We start from the raw sequence: 27,836 nt of genomic DNA, 5'->3' as shown, positions 1-27,836 counted from the left end.
GGAAAGAGGACTACAATATGCCTCATTAAGTATCTTGTTATGAAGGTTTCTATTTAAGGACACACATAGATGCCCTCAAAAGTACATTATGCTTCTATCGCGTAACTTAAAACCAGGGGCCTCATCTCGAATGACTTGCTCTACTCGGACATTCAATCGATCTTCTGAACCTTACAACCTCTTAACCTCACCCACTAACCCAGACTCAACTCTTAACTCGACCAAAAGACTTCCCGATTCCATCAAACTCATAACTCCACTACAGTCTTAATATTCAACGCATCAGCAACAACGTTCACTTTACCCAGATAAAATTCGATCACAAAATCATATTCCTTTAAAAGCTCTACTCATATTATTTTCCTCAAGTTTAACTCCTTCTGAGTAAGTAGATACTTCAGACTTTCGTGATTCGTAAAGATGTGACATGTCTCCTCGAACAAGTAGTGCCTTCAAATCTTCAAGAAAAATACCTTTACGGCAAGTTCCAAATCATGGGTGGGATAGTTTCTTTCATGAGGCTTGAGTTGATGGGACACATAGGCCACAAATTTCCCATCTTGCATCAAAATGCACCTTAAACCATTTAGGGATGCATCACTAAACACGGTGAAGTCTTTACCTTATTCCTGTTGGGTCAAGACAGGGGCTTGCATGAGAATTTCCTTCAATCGGTCAAAAATCTCTTTGCGCTTCTCATTCCATACAAAAGGAACTCCTTTATGAAGTAGCTTGGATAACTGAGTTGCAAACATGGAGAAACCTTTGACAAATCGACGGTAGTACCTGGCAAGGCTAAAGAAACTATGTACTTTGATGACACTCTTAGGCGGTCACTCTAACACTGCTTTGATATTTTGGGGGTCTACCCAGATGCCATTGACTACTACAACATGACCCAAAAGAGCGAGAACTCACACTCCCCAAACTTGGCATATAACTGACGTTCCTAGAGTGTCAGCAAAATGATACGTATGTGTTGATCATGCCTTCCTCGGATCGGGAGTACATAACAATATAGTCGATTAAAATCACCAAAAACTTATTCAAATAAGGATGAAAGACTTGTTTCATTAAATCCATGAATGTCACTAGGGCATTGGTGAGTCCGAACATCATCACGTGGAACTCCTAATGGTCGTACCTTGTTCTGAAAGCTATCTTAGGTATATCGGCATCCTTAAAATTCAAATGATAATACCCTGACCTCAAATATATATTGTAGAATATACATGCACCCTTAAGTTGGTCGAACATATCATCAATCCGAGGGACAGGGTAGCGATTCTTGATAGTTAACTTGTTTAGTTACAAGTAATCGATGCACAATCTCATCGACAAATCCTTTTTCTTGACAAAGTGAACCGAAGCTCCCTAAGGTGAAACGCTCAGTCGAATAAAACACTTATCCAAAAATTCTTAAATTTGGTTCTTTAGTTCCTTCAACTCTGTCGGTGCCATGTGGTAGGGTGAAATGGACACCAGAGCTGATCTTGACATAATCTCTATACTGAACTCAATCTTACTTTTCGGTGATAACCCTAAAAACTCCTCCAAGAACACTTCGGAGAACTCTCAGACAATATGAATATCCTCAAGTGTCAAAACAAAAACACGCGTATCCCAAACATAAACCAAGAAGACTTTACATCCCTGATTCAACAACCTCTACGCCCTTATTATCGAAACAACCTTAGTAGTACAACTCGAACTCCAATTGGTCATCACTACTTTGGTCCCATCGTCCTTGTGAAGTTTAATTTGTTTTTTCTTGCACCTCAAACTTGCATCATGCTCAGTAAGCCAATCCATACCTAATATCACATCGAACTCGCGAAACAGGAGCTCTATCAAATCAGCTAAGAATACTTCACCTTGGAGCTCTACGTGGCAACGATGGTGAACATTGTTAACTAAAACGTCTAATCTTAGGTTACTAGACACTCTGACCCTTATGGGTGCTCATAGTATACTGGCATGATGTTACTCGGGGCATCTGGATGGACTCTGACCTGGTGGTACTCCTGATATATAGCCCTAAATTAGCCCTACCACCCTTCGAGGACCCTCAGACTCACTGAACATAATGAGTAGATCTTTGGAAGATGCAGGGGTTGAACTCTAAGCTCTAGGATAATCTCTAACAAAATGGTCCAAGGACCCATAACTAAAACAACCTCCAATCGCTCGGTAGCACTCCTCATGGTGCCTCATGCCACAAGTTGGGCGCATCGAATTATTCAGTGTCATTTTTGACCTGTCACCACTAGATCTAGAAGCTAACGATAAAGGTCTCCTATGGTAACCAGACCTAGCTCTCGATCTGAGCTATGGGTTTCTCCCTTAAACAATCCTGATGGTGGTCTCCCTAAACTCTAGGGCCCAATACCCTCTTTGATGATAACTGAGACTGTCTATATGACTTCGGAGCCCTCCTACTGTGACCCACTGAATCACTGACCATCTGATCTTTCTTGTTCAGAGTCATCTCCATGGATTTTACCTGATAAGTCAGCTCTACGAAGACACGAGGAGGATCACCTTCCAGATGAGCCAGAATGTCCAAATAGAGCCTTCTATGAACCTCTTACAATGGTGAGCCTCTGTCGAAAGGAGCTCATGTGCATACTTACTAAATTTGAGGAATTCTTTGTTTATACTCAATTATGGTCATATCACCATGGGTCAGTTGCAAAAACTGGTTGCGTAAATCATCGATATGGGCCTCATTGATGTACTTCTCTCTGAACACTATCAGGAAATGATTCCAAGTGAGCATCTCTAGGTTTTTTCCAACTCTATTATCTCCCATCAGTCAATCACGTTACCCTTCAGAAGGGTAGTGATGTACTCCAACTTGCCTTTGGGAGTGAGGTACAACTAATGATGGGTACGAAGCGTCTCCCGAAGCCACTAATATTTAGAAACAAAGTGATCATCTCTAGAACTATAAAATATCAGTTGTACTATAATAGCATAGCTTCTCGACCTGAGACTCTTGAGGTACCACAATAAACTGGGTTGGGGTATAGGTGGGGTAAGTGGCATTGCAGATGGATTCTGAATAACGCGTACTATCTGCCTAAAGGTCGAAGTCACATCGCAAAAGAAAGTCTCATCGTCAACTCCCACATCCATCATGGTCAGAATCAAGGGCTTACTCATTACCAAAATATCAAGCCAAGGAGGTACGACTCTCCTCTTGGCCCTCATGACTCGGAACATCATCATCAGCCATAATCGAATCCTGAAATTAAAAGGGAAATAGAAGTCTCTATCGCCATTCCAAAATCTTATGTATTCTTAACACTCTAGGCGCATGTACTCACATAGAAACTTACTGACTCTAACCCAAGGGTCTTAGGAATGACTAAACATGAACGCTCTTATACCACTAAATGTAAAACCCTAATCCAGATCGACCTAAAGATCCATGGATTATGATGCCCCACGAGACTACCAAAATGGTCAACCCAAAAATTTCTTTTACAAATATAAGATTCCTTAAAAATACATACAATACAATCATAGAGTTTTAAATCAAAATATATTTATGACTCAAACACACAAGGGCCATATAGAATACATTCCCTCTAAAATAGACTCAAGACATACACTAAAAATCTTTTGGTCTATAATGAATGGATGTGATAGGCTCCTCAACGATCCCCTCTACTAATCTGTGCATAAAAATGCATTCCATACGCTGAGCTCACAAGCTCAGTGCCACGAGAATAACTATCCAATACTACATGCCTTCATTATATGAACATGTTGGTGTGCAAGGTCATAACATGCATAATTACATATCAAATATGAGATAGGCCAAGTGGTGTGGTCGGAGGAATTTATGTGCATCTCGGACAACACACTAGCCTATCTAGAATGTGATAGCTTGGGGTAAGAACTAAAATTTACATGCATCGAAACTTATAGCCCTTAGTCTATCTCAGATCCTCAAGAGGTCGGGGTGAGGTTCAGAATTTATGAGCAACACAAGCTCACATCTCGGACCTAGTCAAACATAGGGCACGATTCTAAAATTTATGTGCATCAAAATCCATACCGGTACAACCCAAAATTTACGTACATCATATGCGTATCAACAAAAAATATCTGGATATTTACAAACGAAGGGTGATCGTCATAATACTAGAGCAACTCGGGTGTCCAAACTGTTTCCCAAGTGTCATACAAGGCAAATCTTACTTCATTCTAACTTGCTTCTTTTTTAGGTGAGAAATTAGTTATCTTAATTATTTTCACTTGTATTGGATACTTGTAGCTTATATACACTCAAAACACCTAAGCCCGAACACCCAAAACCATTTAACCAAAATTGCTAAAAATCAATATGGGTATCGATACTGGGCCAACAGTATTAGTATCGATACTCACTCCTTGGGGTATTAATACTCACCTGAGTATCGATACCAAAATTTTCTTCGATGTTTTGATAAATACTTGGGTATCGATATTCCTGTAGGGAGTATTAATACCCAACCCTAGGTATCGATGCTCCCATGAGTATCGATACCATAATCAACTTCGATGGTTTTAAAAAATACCTCAGTATCAATATTGGCCATCATAATATCAATATCAGACATTGAGTGTTGATACACCATGAAGGGGTATCGATACTACCCTTATAAATTACTTGATTTTTGCTTATTACGAAGAACAGTATCGGTATAGTTCTTTCAGTATCGATACCAATAAACCTAGGTTTTCTATTTTGAGCACGAAATCATACCCAAAACTCATTCGTTTACTCCCTTAAGACTAACAAACATTTTTTTAAATCTTATTTAGTGTCTCAGAGGTCTAAAGGTACTAACTTTAATGCTTAAAAACAACAAAAACATATATTGCCATAAAATCACTCTAGCGTGCTTACATAAACATAACCTACGAAAATTCTCATATCATGATCTACATGCAGTATGGACAAGTTAGAATCGTGTTACTATGAAGCTTGATAACTAAAAACGTTCTTGAATCACCCAAGGATTAACTTTTCCTTGCCTCTTGCCTTTGAGCTCTCCCCTTGTTCATGCACTAATCAAAGCCAGGAAAATGAGTTGTTAACTAATTTGAAACTTAAGGGAACACTAGGAATGATTCTTACAACATAAAACTTCCCAAAAAAAAGGGACTGGAATTCCTAGATTTCATAAACCCCTCTAAAACCCACTTTTTGATAACTTAACCAAAACTTATATTTAGGGGCTTGAATCAAAGCTAGAAAGGAGGGGATTATAGTTTTTACCATGGTTGCTTATGAGGATACTTGGAATTCAAAGCTTTGTATTAACCTTGGAGGGGAAAGATATTAGGAAAAGGAGAGGAAGAAGACAACAAAGGGATGAGAAAGAGGAGCTCGGTGCAAACATTATATCATCCCAAATAAATGGGATTCAACCTTTGGTTTGAAAATGGGTTAATTACCCACCTAGTCCTTCCCTATTTGATGTTTGATTAAAATCATCCCCTTTGTAAGCTAGTTGGGCTCATCCCAAGCCCAAATGAAATCCACTTGGGTCTAATGTTTCATAATACTAAGGGAAAGATATTCTAAAGCCCATTTGAATAAACCTAAAACTCCTAACTCATGGTCCATCGTTGAGGACGCTTCTCTAGACTACAATTCAGACACCGAGGGTAATCGATTCTCAAGATGGACTCTTCCTGGTTCGGCTGATGTTACTAAGGGAATCCTGGTAAATTTATTTTCCTCTACTTATTGATATGATTAAATTCAATGAGTAATATCGCTTGACCTGAGGTCGCGATGTGAGCAATGTACGTGCGATATCATGAAGGTCTGAGAGTCCATATTGACGAGAATGCATGACTCAGAACGAGGTTACTCAAAGCATTACCATTGATTGTCACGACAATGTGGTCATCGTGTACTAAATTTTAGACCAATCGTGAGCAGTTTCTACACGGGATGCCAATATACGCCCATACCTCAATCGATACCCTATAGGTCAAGTTTAGATAAGGGAAACGATAGGTGACACCCTGAAATTCGTGCCCTCGACTTAATAGCTTAGGGTGTAACTTACGTTCAAGGAATCAATGGTTCATGGGATTCAACAATACCACCAAGTATCATATTTCGCTATGTTCTTCATCAATGCGAGAGCCAAGATATCCGTTGTCAAGATTTATTTTATGTTTTCATGACAAAGTAGTCATATCTATACTGTACATATACCATGAATGGGGCAAGGATAATAGATGAACGTCTTTTCATTCCAATTTCTTAGTGCAATTCATGTCGGGGATTGTTTATTTCGCCTTGGATAAACCAGGTTGTGCTGCCCAACAACCTAAGGGCATGTGAGAGCAAACAATCCTAGTACTTCGGGACTTGGAAGGGTCGAGGGGAAAAGATACACCCAAGCCCTCCAGATATTGTTCGAAAACATGTTTGTGGATCATTCTACTAGGTAGGTTTTGACAATGATCATTCCATAGTTTCATCTACGGATACCTTGGTACGACTTATCCTTCTTTTAAATGATAAGGTTTAATGGACTTATCATGATGTCGCAAGTAATGAACTGCCCACGTCACCATGACCTTAGCACTTCATCAGATCATTAAATCAGTAAGAGCGACAGGTGGTGTGTACAAAGGGTAAGGACGTAGTCAACACGAGCTGATGAGTTACGTTTAGTAGGAATTCCTCGTTAAAGACCAATAATTGCAATGATCTCTCCCTGTCACTATGAAATTTTAAAAGGCATTACAGACCTATTATTACCTCATACTTACTTGGCCTAAACAGTCATAGTCCTTCTAAGAAGCCAGTCACGAAGGATCACCTCAGTGTAGCTAGTTTACAGGCTGAGGTATCATTTGTTAACAGAATTAACCAGACAAATCACTCCACTAACTAAGAAGAACCATGCACGACCATCTATAGAATAAAAAAAAAGCGCTCTCAATCTGTCAATCCTTACTATGTATGGACCTTGTAAGTTTCCCCGTGTTGAGTCAAATTAATCTGTAGGCTCTACTCCTAGTGGTGCCCTTCTGTCCATTCCCTTTAAGTTTTAACCTTGTGACCATACTCCCCCTGGAACCCAAAGACTTTGATTTCTTATAATGTGCCGATGAAGTCCTAAAAGTAATATCTTTCGATCCCTGGTCAACATTGTTTATGATTAAGACTATGACGGTATCTGGTCATCTTCGAGCCCTCAATTTTTGTTCTTGATTAATGAAAACATCTTTGGAAAGTGCTTTTGCAATTTTTTATCTTTCATAAATCCAATAATTTATCTTCTTACTATGAAATACGATTTCCTTTAACTGTTTGTGTTAATTATTACTCTGATCCCGAAGGCTAACACAATAGGATTGAAATCTTGTGATGTTATCTCATGCTAATGTATACAAGCATAGACATGCTTTGAGCACTCTAATATCTTCAAAGTAACAACGTCACAAGAATGAGCTGACCAATTAAGGCTAGGAGTGCATCACTGAAGTAGGGACGAGCAGACCGATGTTCACCGTGAGGCAGACCATTTGACCCACCACTAGGATGAAATACGAGGTTTTAAACTATAATAATTTAAATATATGCTATTGGAGCTGAAACTACCATTGTTGTTGACCAGACTTGCTCTCCAATGTATCCTCATTAAGGGATTTATATTTTACTCATTCTAATTACCATACTCATAGACCCCACTATTTTTATTTATTGTCACTACCTCCCCGTGTCAGGATTGGATAATTTGCGCGCCTGTTTCCTTTCTTGGATGTGGTAGTTGTTTCTTAAGCTTCCTCTCCAGAATCGAACTCTAATTCTCTGTCACCCATCACTATCATAGTAGGCTAATAGAAATTTAAATGATGCATCGTTGGCACAAGGGTCGTGCAATCCATCGAGTTATCATGAATCATCAGAGTTCGCCTTTTATCTAATAAATGCATCCCTTTCAAAATTCGGGGTTTGTTTCACATATTAGCTCTAGAATTACTACGGTTATATGAGTAGCAAATACCATCAAACAAACTATAACTGATTTAATGAGTCATTCGCAGTTTCACAGTCTGAATTAGTTTATACTTACACATGTATGGCTCAGGCTCCGTTTATTTCATGTAATTGACTTTCCTGAAAATACTTTCCCTCTTTTCAGGTGTTTGGTTGTGAAATTAAATTACGGTCAATGGAAATGCAATTAAGGTCAAAGGAAAAGAAAGGATTCAACACGAGAAAATAACTTACCAATAAATTTTGGGTAAATCATTTTCCCAAACTTTCTTTGTTTACCTAAATCTTTTGCCCTAGATTTACATAGCTCATCACCATAACCCACTTATCAACAATCTTCGCTTTTTGTAGATTTTCTTCCCTTCACCAACTCTTTTGCTTTCATCAATTTTTCTTTACCCTCACTGTCCCTCCAACTTCTTTATCAAAGGTAAGCTTCATGCGCACTTTTTGTTGATCTTTGAGAAATGAGTTCTTGATCTTTTCAACTTAGGTTTTATGATTTTTTTTTCTTTATCTCTTTATGTTGTTGTTTTTTTGTGCTTATAAAAAATTTATGTTTTGTCTAAATTTTTAACCCATATTCAAATATTGAAAATTTTATGTTATTCTTTAGATTTTTAGAGAATATTTCTTTAATTTGGGCAAAAAACTTCATTCATAAAAATTCTATGTAAAAAAGTAGTTTTTTTATCTTGTTGGTGTCTTTCACTTGAATAAATTTATAGCAATTGTTATGACAACAATGAATAAAACACCTTAGGTGGGTGAGATGTTTGGAAACTCCTTTTAATTTAATTACTTTGAGCTACTGTAATTTTAATATTTTTGTTCACTTGCTTAGAAAATGAGATTGCAATTGACATGATATATTTATAGGTTAACTGATGTTGAAAACAATCGCTGCAGTGCTCAAAAGTTTAAATTTGCAACCTTTATAGTGCTTAAAATTTTCACAGACATTGCACTTAAACAAATTTATTTAATCAATCAAAATAATATTTAGTTTAATTTACATAAAAATAAATTGATATTGAAACAGAGAAAATCATATCTTTTAATCTCAATAACAAGTATCACATTTATTTTATGAGTAGTTAACAAGATATAAAAGGGCATGTTAATAATCAAACCTAGTTCTAGTATCTTTGTTCATACTATTATAGTTAAGCATATTTGATATCAAAATAGAACTCTATCCTTTTAACCCAACCATTCACATTTTGAAGACTAGGTGGATAAGAATTTCTTGAATTTTAAAAACTATGCTGCCAAATAAATAAATGTAACTGAATTTCTTAAAAGCATTAGTTCACAATTGTTCCATTGAAACTAGCTACTAACCTCAATAGCATACTGTTTCCAGTCTAGATTATTTTGATAAAGATATGGTGAAAGGAAGTTTTGCCAAAACATTTGTTGATATAGACTTAGATGATACAAATGAAATTTCAATGTCTGTTAAACTTCGATACTAAAGATGTTGATGAGGAAAGAAGTAAATTTTCTTCATCTGATACATCAAAGCTTAAAAGGGAAATTATTCAAGAAAGTGTAGAGGATGATTAGATTGTAAGAAACTTGGTGAGATTGTTAAATCATTGAAAAAAATTATTGAAGATAAGTCACCACATCTTTATGGAGAAGTGATGATATTGTTAGTTAAATGTGTTGTAGTACTGATTATGTAATTGAATAATGTTATTTTCTTATTATATTTTACTATTAATTATGTACTTGGATAATATTATTGTTTAAAAGTGGAGTAGTACTAATTATGCAGATTAATATTATTATTGTATTAATGTAGTGTAGTATTTTATACAATAGAAATAACATTGTTTAATGTTATACAGTTATAATTAATACCAACATTTCTTCCTTTTCGATGTAGGTATTAATCAAACATATTTTTTAAGATTATATCATTTGAACCTCAAGTATAAAAAATTAATTAGAAGTTAAAATTAGGGATGGACAAATAACTCATACCAGGTGGGTTCCAACCTGACCTAGTCAAATAGAGTCGAATTTTTTCTTTTAAAATTCGAGTTGGGTTTTGAAAGAGATATAATCAAGTTTGGGTCAAATTCAAATTTAAGGTCAAAAACTCCTAACCCGACCTGGCATGATATAAATAATATATATTGTTAATATATTTACAAAAATGTCATATATATATATATATATATATATATATATATATATATATATATATATATATATATATATAATTTAGGGTTTTTTTCCTTTTCTCATTTCCTTATTTTGTTTCAATATTTTCTTTTCTTCAGCCTTTTCATTCTTTTCTCCTCTCCCTATTTTTTCCTTCTCTTTTCCTTTTGTTCTTAATTTCAATCTTTCTCAAGATAAAACTTTTTCTTTTGTTACTAATATTTTCCTTTCTTGATTTTTCCAATTGTTCTTGAGATCAAAATCTGGTCTTCAAAATAAAATCTCAGATTGTTAGAATTACATTAGAACTTTTTTCACTATCTGTTTCATTCTTTTCTATTTTAGAAAAATATAAAACTTTGAGAGAATAAGAAGATATGTTCAAGAAATTTCAGATTTATTGTGGTTGTGTTTAAGATTTTTCTATCAATAAGTTGGAGTTGAACACTTCATCCAACATATAATTTGTTCATAGGAAAAGCCCCCAAAGTTAAGGGTTTCATGTTACAAACTTATAATCATAAAAAAACATTCATTTTTCTTTAACAATATGTTCTATATCTTTTCCACTTTATTTTTCTTTTATTCAATATGTATTTTTTAGTTTCTTCTATTTCTGGATCTTACAAACGTTACTATCTTCAAACTATAGGCATGCAAGCTTTTCATCGGTGTTTACACTATATATCAGGTTGGGTCCATTTAGAATCGGGTTTTAATATTAAATCTTGGGGTAGATTCGGGGTGGGTGAATAATAAAAAATAATACGATCGAAGTCGGATGAAGACTTCTTATTTTGGGGTCAGAGTCAGATTGACCAAAACCTGATATGTACCCATTTCTAGTTAAAATATGAAGATAATGTTAAAAATATTGTAACACCACGAAAATCAGGTGAGTAGTTTCGGGTATTATCATTGGGCTTAGAGTGTTTAAATAAGTTCAACTTAAATGGTTGGATCAAGAATAAGATGATTAGGCTTGTAGGAAAGCCCACAAGTTGATAAAAATGGCATTTTTATTTAGGCTTAAAAGATAAAGGACTAAAGAGGTAATTAGACCATTATTTGAAAATAAGGTTGAATTCCATTTATGTTTGTTGATGTAAACGGGAAAGAGAAAGCTGAAACTTTTCTCTCATTTTCTCTTTATTTTTCTTCTTTTTCCTCTTGCGAGCTTCAAAGGTGGATGCTTTAGTGTCTTGTAGAGCTAGTTTGAGAAATTAGAGGTATGAAAGGTAATGTTCATCCTTAGGGCTTCAATTCTAGCTCAAAACATTGAGGTTTGGCTATGGTGACCAAAGTATGGGTTTTAGAGGTGTTTTGTTTTAGGGACTAAGAGTGGTTCTAAATTTTTTCTAAGTGTTTAGAGATATGTTTCTAATCCCTTATAGCTTCAAAACGTGATATTAATTCCTTTGTTTTGCTTGGACAGTGCGAGATGTGTGAGAAAGCTCCAAGAGTAAGAACAAATAGAAACTTGTGCTAGGGTGACCTTTTGTGGACTCTTTTATCAGCTAGAGCTAAGATAACACATAAATAACTTCTCTCTACCATATATAGGTCATGAAACTATGTTTTGTTTGCTTGTAGTGTTCATGGTTGCAAAATGGGTTTTAATGGCAACGTTCTTATATAATTTTGTTGTTGTGTTAAAATGACTCTTTATGATGTTAATAGACCCCATAAGACTTAATAAACATTTGTTAGCCTTAAGGGGCTTATGAAATACTTTAGGAAGTCACTTTTGTGCCTAAACAGGGCATGATCGAGCAAGGGTATCGATACTAAAAAAATACCGATACTACCCTTTTGAACAAGGTAAAAATAAAGTAATTCGTGAAAGAGGTATCGATACTCCTTCAATGGGTATCGATACTCAAGGTCTACTACCGATACTCAAGGGATAGTATTGATACTGGGACAATTTGAGGATTTCATAATGCAATTTTGGTACTGATACTCATGGGAGTATCGATACCAATGAGAGAGTATCGATACTCTACATTAGGGTATCGATACGGGAATTAAATCGAAACATCGAAGCTAAATTTTGTATCAATACTCGTGGAAATATCGATACCCTAAGGCGAGTATAGATACTGAAAGGCTCAGTATCAGTATTGACATCTTGTTTTGGGCAGAAAATTTTGTTAACTTCCTAAGCTTAAAAGGGGGACTATAAGGGTTTTGAGGCTTCTTAAATAATACTACAAATGATAATATTATTCGAAACCCTTATGAACAACAACACTTATCATGTGGCATAAAATAGCCTTTGTTTGACACTCGAGAAATAATGATGACACTTGGGTTACTTGAGCGTATGCATGTCCTATTCGAATATATAAGTAGAGATATACATATTCTCTTTCCAGTGCTATGGCACTTTTGTATAACTATGAATGCACTTTTCGAACAGTACTAAGGCATTTTAGTATTAGTGCTAAGGCACTTCCATGATTTAATGGCAAACCCATATTATGATTCTTATGATGCTTTATTACATATCCTTATGCTATGATCTATGCTTAATGTATTCCATTGCAACATGACTTAACTTTCTAAGTGTTCATAGTTAATGGATGCATGTAGTATAGTGAAGTCGTTTATATTGAACTAAGCTCGTAACTCAATGTTTGGAATTATTTTTTTTCGTAGGTTAGTAAGTGTCGAACCCAAGAGCTTGTCATCAGTATGTTGGATTCCAGATATCAGCAGTTACAGAGTATGTTTTTATTACCTTAGTGTGTATGTATTTTCATAAACCCTTTTTGTATTTGAGTCATAACTCTTAGATTACTGTATTTTGAGAATTTCTTTGGGAGCTCCATTGTTTTGTAAACTTAACCACTTTTTGTATTTGGGTTAGTCACTTTGATGGTCCCGTGTAATGCCCAAACCCATTGAGTTTTGTTTTAAATCGGATTTGGGTGTTATATTTAAAGGTATTAGAGCATCAAGTTTAGTCGTTCCTAGGACCCGCGAGTTAGAGTCAACAAGAGTCGGTGATATACATACCCCTAGAGTGTTATTGTACTTGTTTATCTAGAATGGCAATAATAACTCCTTTTTTGAACTTTGTAGTATATGGCCGATGACCTAGTTCATAGTCAAAAGGATCACAATGAAAGTCGTACCTCACTCACTGGAGATACTGGTTATGAGTACGTTCCGGATTCTAAGAAGATGGGAATCCTAGAGGGGTAGGGATCAATGAGGCCACCTTGTTCAAGGACCTCACAAATATCCTTAGGAATATTATGTGAGATATTCCGAGAGCACTTGTCGCACATACCCCACTCGCGCCACCACCTGTAGTATCTCAAGAGTCACCCGTAGAGCGACTTCGAAGCTATAAGACCATAGACTTCTATGGCATTGGAAATAGTGACCCGATAATCATCAACCAATGACTCTGTGAGACACTTCACATATTGAGACAATTACACTTTACCCCCGAAAGGTAAGCTCGAGTGTATCACTGCCCTACAAAAAGGTGATGTCGTCGAATGGTGGGAGATACTCAAGCTAGCCTTATATCTCGCGAGGTTGACATGGGAGTACTTATTAGAGGAGTTCAGGCAGAAGTACATTGGGGTGGCTCGTATTGATGACCTGAAAGACCAGTTCACCCATCTTGTCTAAGTAGATCAATCGGTGATGGAGTATGAGCGTGACTTCTTTCGTTTGAGTCGTTACGCGCCTGAGTTAGTGATGACCAAGGACCACCGCTATAGGAGACTCATTGAGAGAATGCATATAGATATCCTCACGCAGTTGGCTGTTGATTCCCTACGAGTTTTCACAGAGCTGACCCACCAGGCTAAGATAATTGAGAGGGTTCTTTTGAGGAAGGCCAGTCTGATGAGTGGTTTGGGAGACTAGAGCTGAAGAGTACTAGATTCTTCAAGGCCATCTCAGTCTTCAGCCAAGAGGGCCAAGGACTCTCGAGGAGAAGGGAGGTCCTCACCATCGTAGTCTAAGAGGACTGGACAAAGTTTTGGACTCTACCAATGATCGGGGTAGCATAGGAGACCATTGACATTAGCTTTAGTGGCGAGCACCAGAGGTTTTGGTAGAGGATCATAGCCCCCACAATTCAAGCATTACGGTAAGTGACATTCGAGACTGCTTCAATGGAGGTAGCGCAACACCATCAGCTCCTCAAAGATTAACCCAGTAGTTCAAAGAAGCCTAGGATCAGTTAACAAAGGTAGTAGCTTGGTAGTATGGCAGCAGAGCAGGGGCACTACTCGATTAGTAGTTGGTCCTGAGGCTAGGGTCCCTTTGAGGTAGTACGCTATGAGGGCTTAGGAAGACTACGAGCTAACAGACGTCATCTCGGGTAACTTTACTATTTGTGGAACTCTAGTTACATCATTGATTGACCTTGGTTCTACTCATCCGTATTTGTATCATGATCTTGTCCAAGAGTGGGGTATTTTTTTTGATGATATTGAGGTTAAAATGAAAGTTTCGAGCCCCTTGAGACTGTATGTGCTTCTGGACAAGGTCCACTGTAGGTGTCCAGTAAAAATTCAAGGTCAAGTCTTTCCCGTTGATTTATGGCGATACCCTTCTGATAGTTCAATGTGGTCTTTGGAATAGATTGGTTGACTGAGCATGATGTGAGGTTAAAGTGCAAAGCTAGGCAACTTAAGTTTAAACGCAAGGATGGTACAAAATTAGTGATGACTAGCGGTGAGTTTCGAGGTACCTTTAGGATCATATCAGCCTTAGCTGCTCAGATATTAACCCGTCAGGGTTGTGAGGCATTTCTAGCCCATGTGATAGACACTCAAATTCCTAGCCCGATGCTCAAAGACATTCATACTATGAGAAACGTTCCCGAGGTATTTATGGAGGAGTTGCCCAGATTATCGCCAAATCATTAATTGGAGTTCAACATCGAGGTTTTACTCGGATCAGTTGCGTTGTCTATTACTCCGTACCGTATGGAACGAACCAAGTTATAGAATCTTAAGGTACAGATTCAAGAACTATTGGACCGAGGGTTCATTCGCTCGAGTATACTTCCATGGGGAGCACCAATGTTATTTGTAAAAAAGAATGATGGGTCGATGAGGCTATACATCGACTATAGTCAGCCGAATAAGTTCACGATTAGGAACTGGTATCCGCTCCCGAGGATAGATGATTTATTCAATCAACTTAGAGGAGCCAGAGTGTTTTCCAAAATATATCTGAGGTTGGGTTACTACCAGCTAAAAGTTAAGGATGAGGACATAGAGAAGATGACGCTTAGGACTAGATATGGTCACTATGAATTTTTAGTGATGCCATTTGGACTTACCAATTCACCCACTGTTTTTATGGATTTGATGAATCGGGTGTTCCACTTTTATTTGGACCAGTTTGTCTTGGTGTTCATCGATGACATCTTAGTTTACTCTCTATCAGAGGAGGAGCATGACAAACACCTTTAAATTGTACTTCAAATACTCAAGGAGCGTTAGTTGTTTGCAAAGTTCAGCAAATGTGAGTTTTGGTTATCCGAGGTATCCTTTTTGGGCCATGTGGTAACTATCGAGGGTATTCGAGTAGATCCCCAAAATATTCAAGCTGTGTTATGATGAGAGTCGTCAAAGAACTTATCCGAGGTGCGCAGTTTCCTTGGACTTGTCAGATATTACCGTCGCTTCATAAAAGTATTCTCTATGATTTTTCTCCTTTTTTCCAACTCCTTTAAAAATATAAGCCTTTCATTTGGAATGAAAAACATCAGCAGAGTTTCGATGGGTTGAAAGAGATTCTAACTTAAGCACTAGTTTTCACGCAACCTATGCCCCGGAAAGGAATATGTCGTGTTTAGAGATGTCTCGTTGAATGGTTTAGGGTGAGTCCTTATGCAAGAGGGAAAGTTATTGGCGTACGCTTTACAACAGCTTAAATCGCATGAACATAACTATCCTACCCACGATCTAGAGTTGGTCGTAGTAGTATTTACTTTGAAAATTTAGAGGCATTACCTCTTCGGGGAGAAGTGCTACATTTTCACCTACCACAAGAGCCTCAAATATCTGTTTACTCAGAAGGAGATGAATCTAATACAGTGTCGGTGGGTTGATCTACTGAAGGATTATGATTGCATCATAAAATACCATCCAAGGAAGGCTAATGTGGTGGTTGATGCTTTGAGTCGCAAGTCGATGTCTGACCTTCAAGCACTGTTAGCAAAGATGAGTCTGACTTCAGTTGGAAGCTTAATAGAAGAACTTCGGTTTGAGCCAGAATTATTTAAGGAAATAAAAGAATTAGAATCGTCAAATGAGCGTTTGATGACTAGGGCAGAACAAGTCCGTCGAGGTGAGCTGCCAAAGTTAAAGGATGGGGACGTGTTGTATTTCTGAAATTAACTTTGTGTACCAGCTAATATGGATTTAAGGGTAAGGATACTTGGTGAAGCCCATTGTAGTCCACTTTCTGTGCACCTTGGAAGTGATAAAATGTACCAAGAACTGTAATAACTATATTGGTGGACGGGTATAAAGAGAAAGGTATTTGAGTTCGTGTCCAAGTGTTTGGTTTATCAGTGAATGAAGGCAAAACATCAGGCTCCCTCCGATTTACTTCAGCTGATTCAAATAACTCAATGGAAATATGATATGGTAACTATGGATTTCGTTACTAGATTATAGAGAATTCATCAAAACCATGATGTTGTTTGGGTAATAATGACAAATTGACCAAATCTGTCCACTTTATAACAGTGCGAATGGACTTCTCTTTGGAAAGGTTAGTGCATATCTACATCAAGGAGATTGTGAGACTTCATGGGGTAACCACGTCAATCATTTTTTATGGAGACCCATGATTCACTTCAAGATTTTGGAAGGCATTACATGAGGCTTTGGTTACTAAGTTACATTTCAGCATTGCCTTTCACTCTCAGACTAATAAACAGTCTGAGAAGGTGATCCAGATTCTGGAAGATATGTTGTGATATTGTGTCATTGATTTTACAGGTAGCTAGGAGGATCACCTTCCATTGGTCGAGTTCACATACAACAACAGTTACCAAACTAGCATTGAGATAACACCCTACAAGGCGTTGTATGGGTAAAAATATAGAACTCCTTTGTGTTGGACCGAACTTAGTGAAAAGAAGTTGGTTGGTCCAGAGTTATTTGAGAGGTAGAGGATAAAGTACGATTGATCCAGAGTTGACTAAATAAAGCTTTTGATAGACAAAGTTCTTATGCGGATGTAAAATGGAAGGACATTAAGTTTAGTATGGGCAACAAGGTGTTTCTTAAAGTGTCACCTTGGACAAATGTCCTTTTATTTGGCCAGAAAGAAAAATTAACCCCGCATTTCATTGGACTTTATGAGATTCTTGATAGGGTTGGTTTTGTAGCCTATATACTAGCCTTACCACCCGAGATGGAGTGCGTTCATAATGTGTTCCACATGTCCATGCTTCGGAGTTACTGATCAGACCCATCACATGTGATTCTTTTAGAGCGGATTGAAGTGAGCCCATATATGTCCTATGTTGAGGAACCGTTAAAGATCTTGGCCCAAGTGTCAAGGAGCTAAGAAGTAAGATAATACTGCTACTTAAGGTCTTGTGGAGAAATCACGGAGTGGGGGAAGTAACTTAGGAAACTGAAGACGACATACAACTTCAGTACCCGCATTTTTTCAGAACAGGTAAATTTCGAGGACGAAATTCATTTTAGGAGGGGAGAGTTGTAACAACCCGAAATCGAGTTAGAAGTTTTGGGTATCGTCATTGGGCTTAAAGTGTTTAAATAATTTCAACTTAAATGGTTGGGTTAAGAATAAGATTATTAGGCTTGTAGGAAATCCCACAAGTTGATAAAAATGGAATTTTTTATTTAGGCTTGAAAGACGAAGGACTAAAGGGTAATTAGACCATTATTTGAAAATAAGGTTGAATTTCATTTATGTTTGTTGATGTAAACTTGGAAGGAAAACTGAAACTTTTCTCTCATTTTCCTCACCATTTTTATTTTTCTTCCTCTTGTGAGCTTCAAAGCTGGAAGCTTTAGTGTCTTACAGAGCTTTGAGAAATTAGAGGTAAGAAAGGCAATGTTTATCCTAAGGGCTTCAATTCCAGCTCAAAACCTTGAGGTTTGGCCATGGTGACCAAAGTATGGGTTTTAAAGGTGTTTTGTTTTAGGGCCTAAGAGTGTTTCTAAACTATTTCTAAGTGTTTAGAGACATGTTTCTAATCACTTGGAGCTTTAAAATGTGATATTAATTCCTTTTCTTTTCTTGGTTGGTGGGAGAAGTAGATGAGAGCTCCAAGAGCAAGAATAAGGAGAAACTTGTGCTAGGGTGACCTTTTATGGACTATTCCATCAACTAGAGCTAAGGTAACACATAAATAACTTCCCTATACCATATGTAGGTCATGAAACTTTTTTTTGTTTGCTTGTAGTGTTCATGGTTGCAAAATGGGTTTTAATGGTAACATGCTTATATGTTGTTTTTGTTGTGTTAAAATAACTCTTTATGATGTTAATAAACCCCATAAGACTTAATAAACATTTAGTAAACTTAAGGGGGCTTATAAGGGACTTTAAGAAGTTATTTTCGTGCCTAAACAGGGTATGTTCGAGCAGGGGTATCGGTACTCAAAGAACAGTATCGATATTCCCCTTTTGAACAGAGTAAAAATTAAGCAATTCGTGAAGGAGGTGTCGATACTCTCCATCAGGGTATTGATACTGTGAATTAAATCAAAACATCGAAGCTAAATTTGGTATAAATACTTGGGGAAATATCGATACCCTAAGCCCAGTATCGATACTGACAGGCTAGTATCACATTGAGATCCTGTTTTGGGCAGAAAAATTTGCCAACTTCATAAGCTTAAAAGGGGGACTATAAGGGCATCGAGGCTTCTTAAATAAGACTACAAATGAGAATATTATTCGAAACCCTTATGAACAACAACACTGATTATTTGGCATAAAACTAGCCTTTGTTTGACACTTAAGAAACAACGAGGACACTTGGATTACTTGAGCATATGCATGTCCTATTTGAATATGTAAGTAGAGATATTCAGATTCTCTTTCCAGTGCTATGGAACTTTTGTATCAGTGCGAATGCACTTTAGTAACAATGTTGAGGCACTTTAGCATTAGTGTTGAGGCACTTTAGTATTAGTGCTAAGGCACTTTAGTATTTATTTATTTGCAGGGATTACTTCCCATTACAGATGCGCATTTGAAGACTGCTTATGAAGTCTGTTCAACTATGTACTTATTTATTTATTTATACATGCATTGTATTTTATCTTTATTTTTAATTTTTTGATTGCCGGAGGTCTTCCACGGAAGCTGCTCTCTACCTGGTGTCGGGGGCAGCCTACTACTTTACCTCCCCCTTACCTCATTGTATATGGGAATAAGTTTTTATTGTTGTTGTTGTTGCACTTTAGTATTAGTGCTAAGGCACTTCCGTGATTTAATGGAAAACCCATATTATGGTTTTATGATGCCTTATTACATATCTTTATGCTATGATCTATGCTTAATGCATTCCGTTGCAACATGACATAACTTGCTAAGCATTCGTAGCTAATGGATGCATGTAGTATAGTGAAGTTGTTTATGTGGAACTGAGCTCGTAGCTCAGCGTTCGGAATTGTTTCCGTTAATAGGTTAGTTGGTACCGAACACGGGAGCTTATCGCCAGTCAGTTGGATTCCAGATATCAGTAGCTGTAGAGTATGTCTTGATTACCTTAGTGGGCATGTATTTTCATAGAGCCTTTTTGTATTTGAGTCATAACTCTTGAATTAATGTATTTTGAGAATTTATTTGGGAGCTCCCCTGATTTGTAAACTTAACGACTTTTATTATATTGCTTCAAGGCGATGAATTATGATTTGCAAAATGAATTGCTTTAAGAAAAATTTAGGTTAGCCACTTCAGTGGTCCGTGTAATGCCCAAACCCACCGAGTTTCATTTTAAATAGGATTTGGGTGTTACAAATATCATTGAATAAGAATCATCGAGACTTTTAAATCTAAAATAATATATTTATAATACAATTGACATAAATTATTTATATTATCTAATTTTTTTTAATATTAAAAAATGAATATACCGCATGCTACAAACCTACAACAACTTGTTTAAGCATCTCCTACTTCAGTCTGCTACGTAGCATGAATAGCTGCCGGCGGATTCCAATAGGTTTGACTACCAACAGGGAGGCTCCACGCTAGTTTAGCCATGCCATCTGCAACCTGATTACCTTCACGAAGGACATGAGCGAACTTCAAATGACATTCTCTATTCAGTAAATCAACAATATGATACTGTAAATGTAAATGCAATTCCATTCTTCCACCCTGTGTAAACAGTGAGTTTATATCCTTACTATCAACCTCAACCAAAACACGTTTGAAATCAATCTCCCAGGCCAATCGAATTCCTTGAAAAACTCTCCAGATTTTCGCCTCCGAGCATATACTAATAACCTTTGAGAAACCACTGAGCATATAGAGACATTAAATTTTAATTTGATATACTTATAAAATGTTGTAATATATACAAAAAAGTGATAAAAAATTTTTTTAACAATAAAATTAATTCAATTAAAAATAAAAAGATAAAAAAATTACAATATGTGTTCATATCAAACAAATTCCAAAAAAATATTTTCAGTAAAGATTACCAAACATTGGAAAATGAATTAAAAAATATCATCCAAACACCAGAAATACTTTCCAGAAACTATTTTCTAAGAATTGTAATTCATTTTCCATAATTCATTTTTCAAAAAACCAATTACAGTGAAACAAACAAACCCTTAATCTTTGAAACAAGTATATGAGTACTAACAAGATCAATCAGATAGCATTCCTTTGGTTCCAATATCGCAAGGGGAGATATTGAAGGGGAGTGCAGCACGACAATTCGATGTAAGTAGCAAGGAGTCTGCCAACACACACAACCATATCACCACTTAGATGCCCATTACGTAAGAGTAGTAGCATCCACGCCCACTAGTCCACAACCCACACGACCAATGACTTGGTCGAGGAGCGAAGAAAACAATAAACGAAAGCACACAACAACCGCTTGGAACGAAAACTAACAGAGGCTAGTATACCTGCCAATTTCCCATTAATAAGGCAACAAACAACGACAAGATCTTTGGATCCAAATATTTGAGGGATGTTATTATGAAATTTAGGGGAGCTTTTTTTAGTTTAGATGGAAAGGTTGGCTCTTTATTTTTTGTTTGGGGAAGGGTGGAAAAGTGTTTTTTTTAATATGAGGTGGATGCTCTTAGAGTTTGAGTGGAGGGAAAGGTTGGCTTGTTGCTTTTTGGGTAGGCTTTTTTTGTGAGGGGTGGGGTTGCAGCATAATCCACTTAGGGCTTCAATCTAGTCGGATGTGTACCCCTGGATGTCTTATCTCTCTCCACCTAGTAGGTTGTTGCCATCAAAGGACTTGGTACTAGGTGACAAATGTCTCGACAAGTAACGCAGAGCCAATATAGCACACAGACTAGACCAAAGTGACAAACAGTTACCGAGTTAATCAGACATGGAAAGACAATAACCAATGTTAGAAATATTTGGATATGGAATTACGAAAATAGACTTTTAGTGTAAAAATGACAAGGATTTGCCCCTGATATTGAAATTAACTTGAGAATTCAAACTTTACCCGATGAGGCTACTGATCCACATATTAAATTCCTAACATGTTTGGTAAGATTTCAGAAATCAGTTTATAGCCTCTGAGATAGTGAAAGTCTTAGAATTTTTTATTTCTAAACAAACACCCAAAGAACAATTGATCGGACATGATGCATATGATTAATATGAAGAAAATGACATGAATACCCTCATGCTCCAAATAACCAAATACCCTCATGTTTTAGAATGGCTTAAATACTCTCTTAACTCAGATTAAGTGAATTTCTTTGGATAGGTTCTGAAATACTGATAAAGCTTAAACGTTATAACATCACTAAGGATTCCGATACACGACCCAAATAAGTCAGTCCTCTTTGAGTTTTGTACAATACAAGAATAAGATAAATATCGCCTAAATATCCATTTGTCCCCTCAGATTGTGTTTAGTGATGATTCTGATCATGCAAGTAATTCCTTATAGACCTAAGGTATTCCCTCAAGTTGGCTCCTATATCCAATGGGTATAAGGTAAGTCCTTATTATATTGAATTACCAAATTCCCTAAGAATAATATGACTAAAATGCCCTTATAAGTTCTATGGATGGAATCACTCTAGAAACATTTGAATTCTTAAATAATTCTGATGTAAAGGTTCCTGAACACCTTCAAATATATTTGAATCTTAAATGATCCTAGGGTACCTATTTTTGAATGTCTGATTAGGTTTGTTAGATATCATACCCTTTTCAATAAGGATCTCATTTCTGAAAGCAATTTAATACTTTCTAAAATTTTGTTTTTCCTTCATGGTAATTATCAAGTACTTCTGAAGAATAAATTAGACTCTTTAGTGTGTTCTATGTGTATTTGGTTATTTTCTCTGATTTGAAATTGTGATTGTTCCTCTAATTTAAAAGTATGATCTCTAGTTTCTATTTATTAATACAAAAAATATATTTGATTCATGATTCCTGATATTACTGATGACCGTATGAAAATTGAATTTTTTTGGGGGTACCCTCTAGGATCTATCATGGAGTCTTTGTAAGTTCAGCTCCGATCATGCAAGTAATTCCTTATGGACCTAAGGTATTCCCTCAAGTTGGCTCCTATATCCAATGGGTATAAGGTAAATCCTTACGTATGTAGTTTTGGGGGACTGCAATTCGGTGTAAGGGTGGAGGGTAGTTATATGATTTAAATAAACAACACAATCACTTTTACAATATTTTACTCACAATTTCTTATATTGTTGTTTATTGTTTAATCTGATTTATATTGGGGTACTATCCAGAATCTATTATGGAGTCTTTGCATATTCAACTCCAATCAAGCTGGTAGTTCTGTATGGACATGAGGTATCCTATCAGGTTGGCACCTATGACCAATGGGCCTAAGGTAAGTCCTAATGGATGTGGTTCTGAAAAACTACATATCGGTGTTTAGTTGGAGGGTATTACTAAAATTTTATAATCTATGTTGTTGAAATAAACTACTACTATTTTTAAACTATTTCTACACTTAACTTTAGTTTTGTTGAAACACACTAGAATCTCCAATTCAATCTCCTAAATTTGTCTCTTTGGATGTTACCTTTGAATTGTAAGTTTCCTCATTATTTCTTGAAGAAATAATTAATGAACCCCAACCCAATATTAGAAATCATATATGCCTTAATTACTAAGAAAATTGGATGGTTTACCATATATCTGCTTGACCTTTAGCTTTTATGCAATAATTTTGTATTATTGGGCTTTCTCAAAGCTCATATATTACTTGTTATTTCAGATTAAAAAGAATTGATCCTATGTAGTTATCGACATCAATAATGAGAGTTCCTTCAATGTCACATGTGGAGTACGGTACAAATGTAATTAGGGGACATATAGGTCACAATTTATTTTTATATCAATGTTTAAAACTTGTTTTGATATTGTATAGAACGATTTCTTAATTTTATATAGTTATGTTGAAACAGTTTTACATTTTTTTTTTAATTTTTGTTGGATAAAATTGTATCTTTCCCATATTTTTAGTGTGGGTCATTCCGGTATCCCTAATATGACACCTCAGATCGGCTCGGGTCACCTGTAATAGTCTGAGGGGGTTACATGATTAGAGAGTCTTTTAAGTTTGAACCAATCACTACAATAATACTATATATAATTATATTTAATTTTAAACAGAAACTCAAATAAATATAATTGATTTGACTTGAATATATTAAAAAATAAAATAAAATTTAAATAATAAAATAATACTCTTAAACTTGACTAACTCAAATTTTTTCTACTCAACTTGATTCAATTGAGTACTAACCCAGACATATGTTAATTTTAAAATTTATACTTGTATGGATCATTAATATGATTACATACGTAATAACAGTTAAGAATTAAAATTAAAAGAGTATTTAATTATTAAAACCATCTAATATATGTAATATTGTTAAAATATCTTATTAAAAAAAGGAGGATTTAAACTCTCATGCTTCTCCTTTGATCAACAAACCTTGTTCAACCTATCCTCTATAGGTTAAACTTGTTATGTTAAAAAATGTTTAGATTTAGGTTTGAAACCCATGAATTGAAACTAAGGTTTGCAATCAAAGGCGGATCAAAAAAATATTTTTAAGTGTAAACACATACTTATTAATTATTGAAATTTTTTGTAAAAGTGGACAAAATAAATTTTTAAGGTGAACACTAATAATAAAATAAACAATTAATATAAAAAATTTGAATTTCAGACTCAACACAAGACCACCTTAAGTATGCTTTGCATTAGCCAATATTTGCATTAAATTATAAATCAAAATTGATTACCTGAAAACAATTCTTTACTTCCTACTGTTAATCAGGATAAAGAGAGTAGAGCCCACGAAGGTTACGGTAGATCCGCCCCCGAAGAGGGGAAAAAAAAAAATTGGAGCTTTGAGATGGTCCAAATCCAATTAAGACTTTTTCTCCGTGTATAAAGGCTGATGTGTATTTAATTCATAGGTCCAATTCCAATTTAGGGTTTTGATCTCTCTCTCTCTCTCTCTCTTTTTCTCACTGAACAAAACAAAGCTCTGAACTTCTTTTCGCCTCTGTTCCAGCCCAATTAACCTTCCTTGGCGCTTCCCTCTGTTACCCGAAATTCAAATTATTCAGGTAAAATAAATAAGCATATAAATCTATAACTTGGGTTTTCCTCGAAACGAGATATCTAATCTTTGAGTTTATTTCAGTGTAGTTTTGTGTTTCGAAGCCTTCTTTTTGATTTCGTGGTTATGGGTTTTACTTGGGAAGTTCTTATCGTTAATGGGTTTTGCTCAGAAACCTTTTTCTTCCTACTTATAGTATTGTTTCTTTTCTTCTTCCCTAGCTATTGTGCATATTTCGACAAGTTGTTCGCCTTTTCTAGGTCTTTTTTTCTTATTTGAGAGACTAAATGTTTCTTCCTGTTTATTTTGTAATGTGTTTTCATTGAAGTTTGGGGTTTCAATTATCGATCATTCGAGTTTCAGGATTGTTATTTTGCAAATATGACTGAAATTTTGTATCAATCTTATCTGGCGACTACTAGTTGTTGTCTTCATAATCTGAATGAGAATCTGTAATCAGATGTCTTCTATTATTGCAGGACAGTAAATTGAGATGGAGACTGCAATTGTTCCGGTTACCATGCCTAATACACCTATTACTCATATCGAGAACGGTGAGTCACTTGGTTCTGAAGTGCAGCCGAATAAACGGAAGAGGAAGAAGTCTATTGTGTGGGATTATTTTACCGAGGAGATTGTCGGAGATGGATCTATCAGGGCCTTCTGTAATCAGTGCAAGAGGTCATTTGCTTACATTACTGGTTCAAAGGTAGCTGGAACTAGCCACCTCAAAAGACACATTGAGTTGGGTATCTGCCCCGTGAGTCGTCAGAGAAATCAACAGATGTCGGACCCTAAAACTGGTAATGCCATTGATGGAACTCGAAAAAGACAACGAGTAACATATAGAACAGAAAACATCCCTTTTAACCAAGAGAACTGCAACCATGAGATAGCTAAGATGATCATAATGCATGAGTATCCCCTCCACATTGTAGAACACTCTGGTTTTATTGATTTTGTTCAGACTCTCCAACCCCAGTTCAATATGGTAAGTTTCAACACTATTCAAGGAGATTGTGTCGCTCTGTACTTGAAAGAGAAGCAGATCCTTCTCAATTTCATCAATGAAATCCCAGGCCGGGTCAGCCTTGCATTAGATTTGTGGATTTCAAATCAAACTGTGGGCTATGTTTTTCTAAGAGGACAATTCATCGATAGTGAATGGAATTTGCATCGTTGCCTGCTTAATGTAGTCACGGTACCCTCTCCTGATTCAGACGGTGCCTTACAGCAAGCTGTCATTTCTTGTCTATCTGATTGGCATTTGGAGGACAGGCTATTTACCCTTACACTTGATCAGTCCTTCTCGAACGAGAGCATAAACGAAAGCCTAAGAGCTCTGTTTTCTGTCAGGAATCCTTATGTGCTTCATGGTCAGTTATTGATTGGAAACTGCTTTGCTCGAGTTATAAGTCTTCTTGCACAAGAGGCACTATGGGCTGTAGGGGAAACCGTGAACAAAATCCGGGATTGTGTCAAGTTTGTGAAAACTTCAGATACACACGAGGAGACATTTTTCCATTTAAAGGAACAACTTAAATACTCCAGCTCGAAAGACATATTCATCGACGACCAAACAAAATGGAACACGACATATGACATGTTGTTGGTTGCCTGCGAACTAAAGCAGGTATTTCTTTGCTTGGAGACCTCCATTCCCGATTATAGCATAGCCCCATCAATGGATGATTGGAAGCAAATAGAAATTCTCTGCACATACCTGAAGCTTTTCTTTGATGCTGTCAGTATTTTAACCACCCAAACATGCCCGACTGCCAGTGCATTCTATCATGAAGTGTCAAAAGTTCAATTAGAGTTGACGCATGCCTCAATGAGCAATGACCCTTCTATCAGCAGCTTGACCAAGCCTTTGAAGGAGAAGTTTGATAGTTACTGGAGTGACTGCTTCTTAGCTTTGGCAATTGGTGTGGTAATGGATCCAAGGTTCAAAATGAAGCTTGTTGAGTTTAGCTTCTCTAGGATATATGGTGACGATGCTGGAATTTGGATTAAGATCGTTGATGATGGGATTCATGAGCTCTACCTTGAATATACCGCACAAGAAGTTCATCCAGCTAAAATGTTTGTGGAAGAACAGAACGAAAGCAGTATCCCTGAAGAGAATGGGAGCATCATCCCCAAAATTGAACACCCTGAAGAAGGATACCTTCACGGACTACTCGAAGAGGGATATCTTAAAGAGGGACCATCTGAACAAGTAGCTTGTCATGAAACGCCCCAGCCGGAAGTAGCATCCCGAGAAGTACCTTCTCAAGATCCTCTTATTTCTGTTGGAGATGGACTTTCAGATTTTGATGTCTATATCTCTGAGATCAGTGGTAGCCAGCAAACAAAATCGGAATTGGATCAATATCTCGAAGAGTCTCTTTTGCTGCGGGAACAAGATTTCAATATTTTGAGCTGGTGGAAACTAAACAAGACAAAGTATCCTATTCTCTGGAGGATGGCTTCCGACATTATGTCAATCCCATTTTCTACCGTTAATCCTGATTCCATTTTTGACACGGAGAGAAAAAAGATGAACAATTACAACAGTTCATTACGACCGGTGACACTCGAAGCTCTCATGTGCGCAAAGGATTGGCTTCAGTATGGAGTATCAGAGAGTTGGATGCAATTGTGAAGATGGAATTCAAGATTGCAGATTTTGTTTTCAATCTTCTGCAGGATATGATAGTTAGGACTCTTAGTTGTGCTTCCCATGTCAGTATAATTCCCCCCCCCCCACACATGCATTTAGATGTTTTGTAGGCTTTTTATTAGCTGCTAATGGAATTGACATCATTCTTCACATAATTTTTTCTTTGT

The 27,836-nt window shown here is 36.4% G+C and overlaps 1 protein-coding gene, 1 long non-coding RNA gene and 1 pseudogene across 2 annotated transcripts; 1 reads left to right on the top strand and 2 right to left on the bottom strand.

Moving 5' to 3' along the window:
• Positions 1-589: 589 nt before the first annotated feature.
• On the bottom strand, positions 590-27,157 carry LOC120193092. Its single transcript, XR_005522832.1, has 4 exons — positions 27,052-27,157; positions 13,325-13,338; positions 921-928; positions 590-600 (listed from the first exon to the last, which is right to left on the bottom strand). It is a non-coding gene; the product is annotated as an uncharacterized LOC120193092 (long non-coding RNA).
• On the bottom strand, positions 6,024-6,178 carry LOC120193244 (annotated as a pseudogene).
• On the top strand, positions 24,901-27,836 carry LOC120193091 (zinc finger BED domain-containing protein DAYSLEEPER-like). The gene is made up of 2 exons (XM_039195702.1): positions 24,901-25,011; positions 25,484-27,836. Exon 2 carries the CDS (start codon positions 25,498-25,500, stop codon positions 27,649-27,651), a length of 2,154 nt encoding a protein of 717 aa, XP_039051633.1. The 5' UTR covers positions 24,901-25,011; positions 25,484-25,497; the 3' UTR covers positions 27,652-27,836.

This window comes from Hibiscus syriacus, unplaced genomic scaffold, assembly GCF_006381635.1.
Source record: "Hibiscus syriacus cultivar Baekdansim isolate YM2019G1 unplaced genomic scaffold, ASM638163v2 tig00116989_pilon, whole genome shotgun sequence".
NCBI lineage: Eukaryota > Viridiplantae > Streptophyta > Magnoliopsida > Malvales > Malvaceae > Hibiscus > Hibiscus syriacus.
The sequence above is the reverse complement of the archived record's forward strand: the minus strand, read 5'-3'. Positions and strand labels throughout refer to the sequence as shown.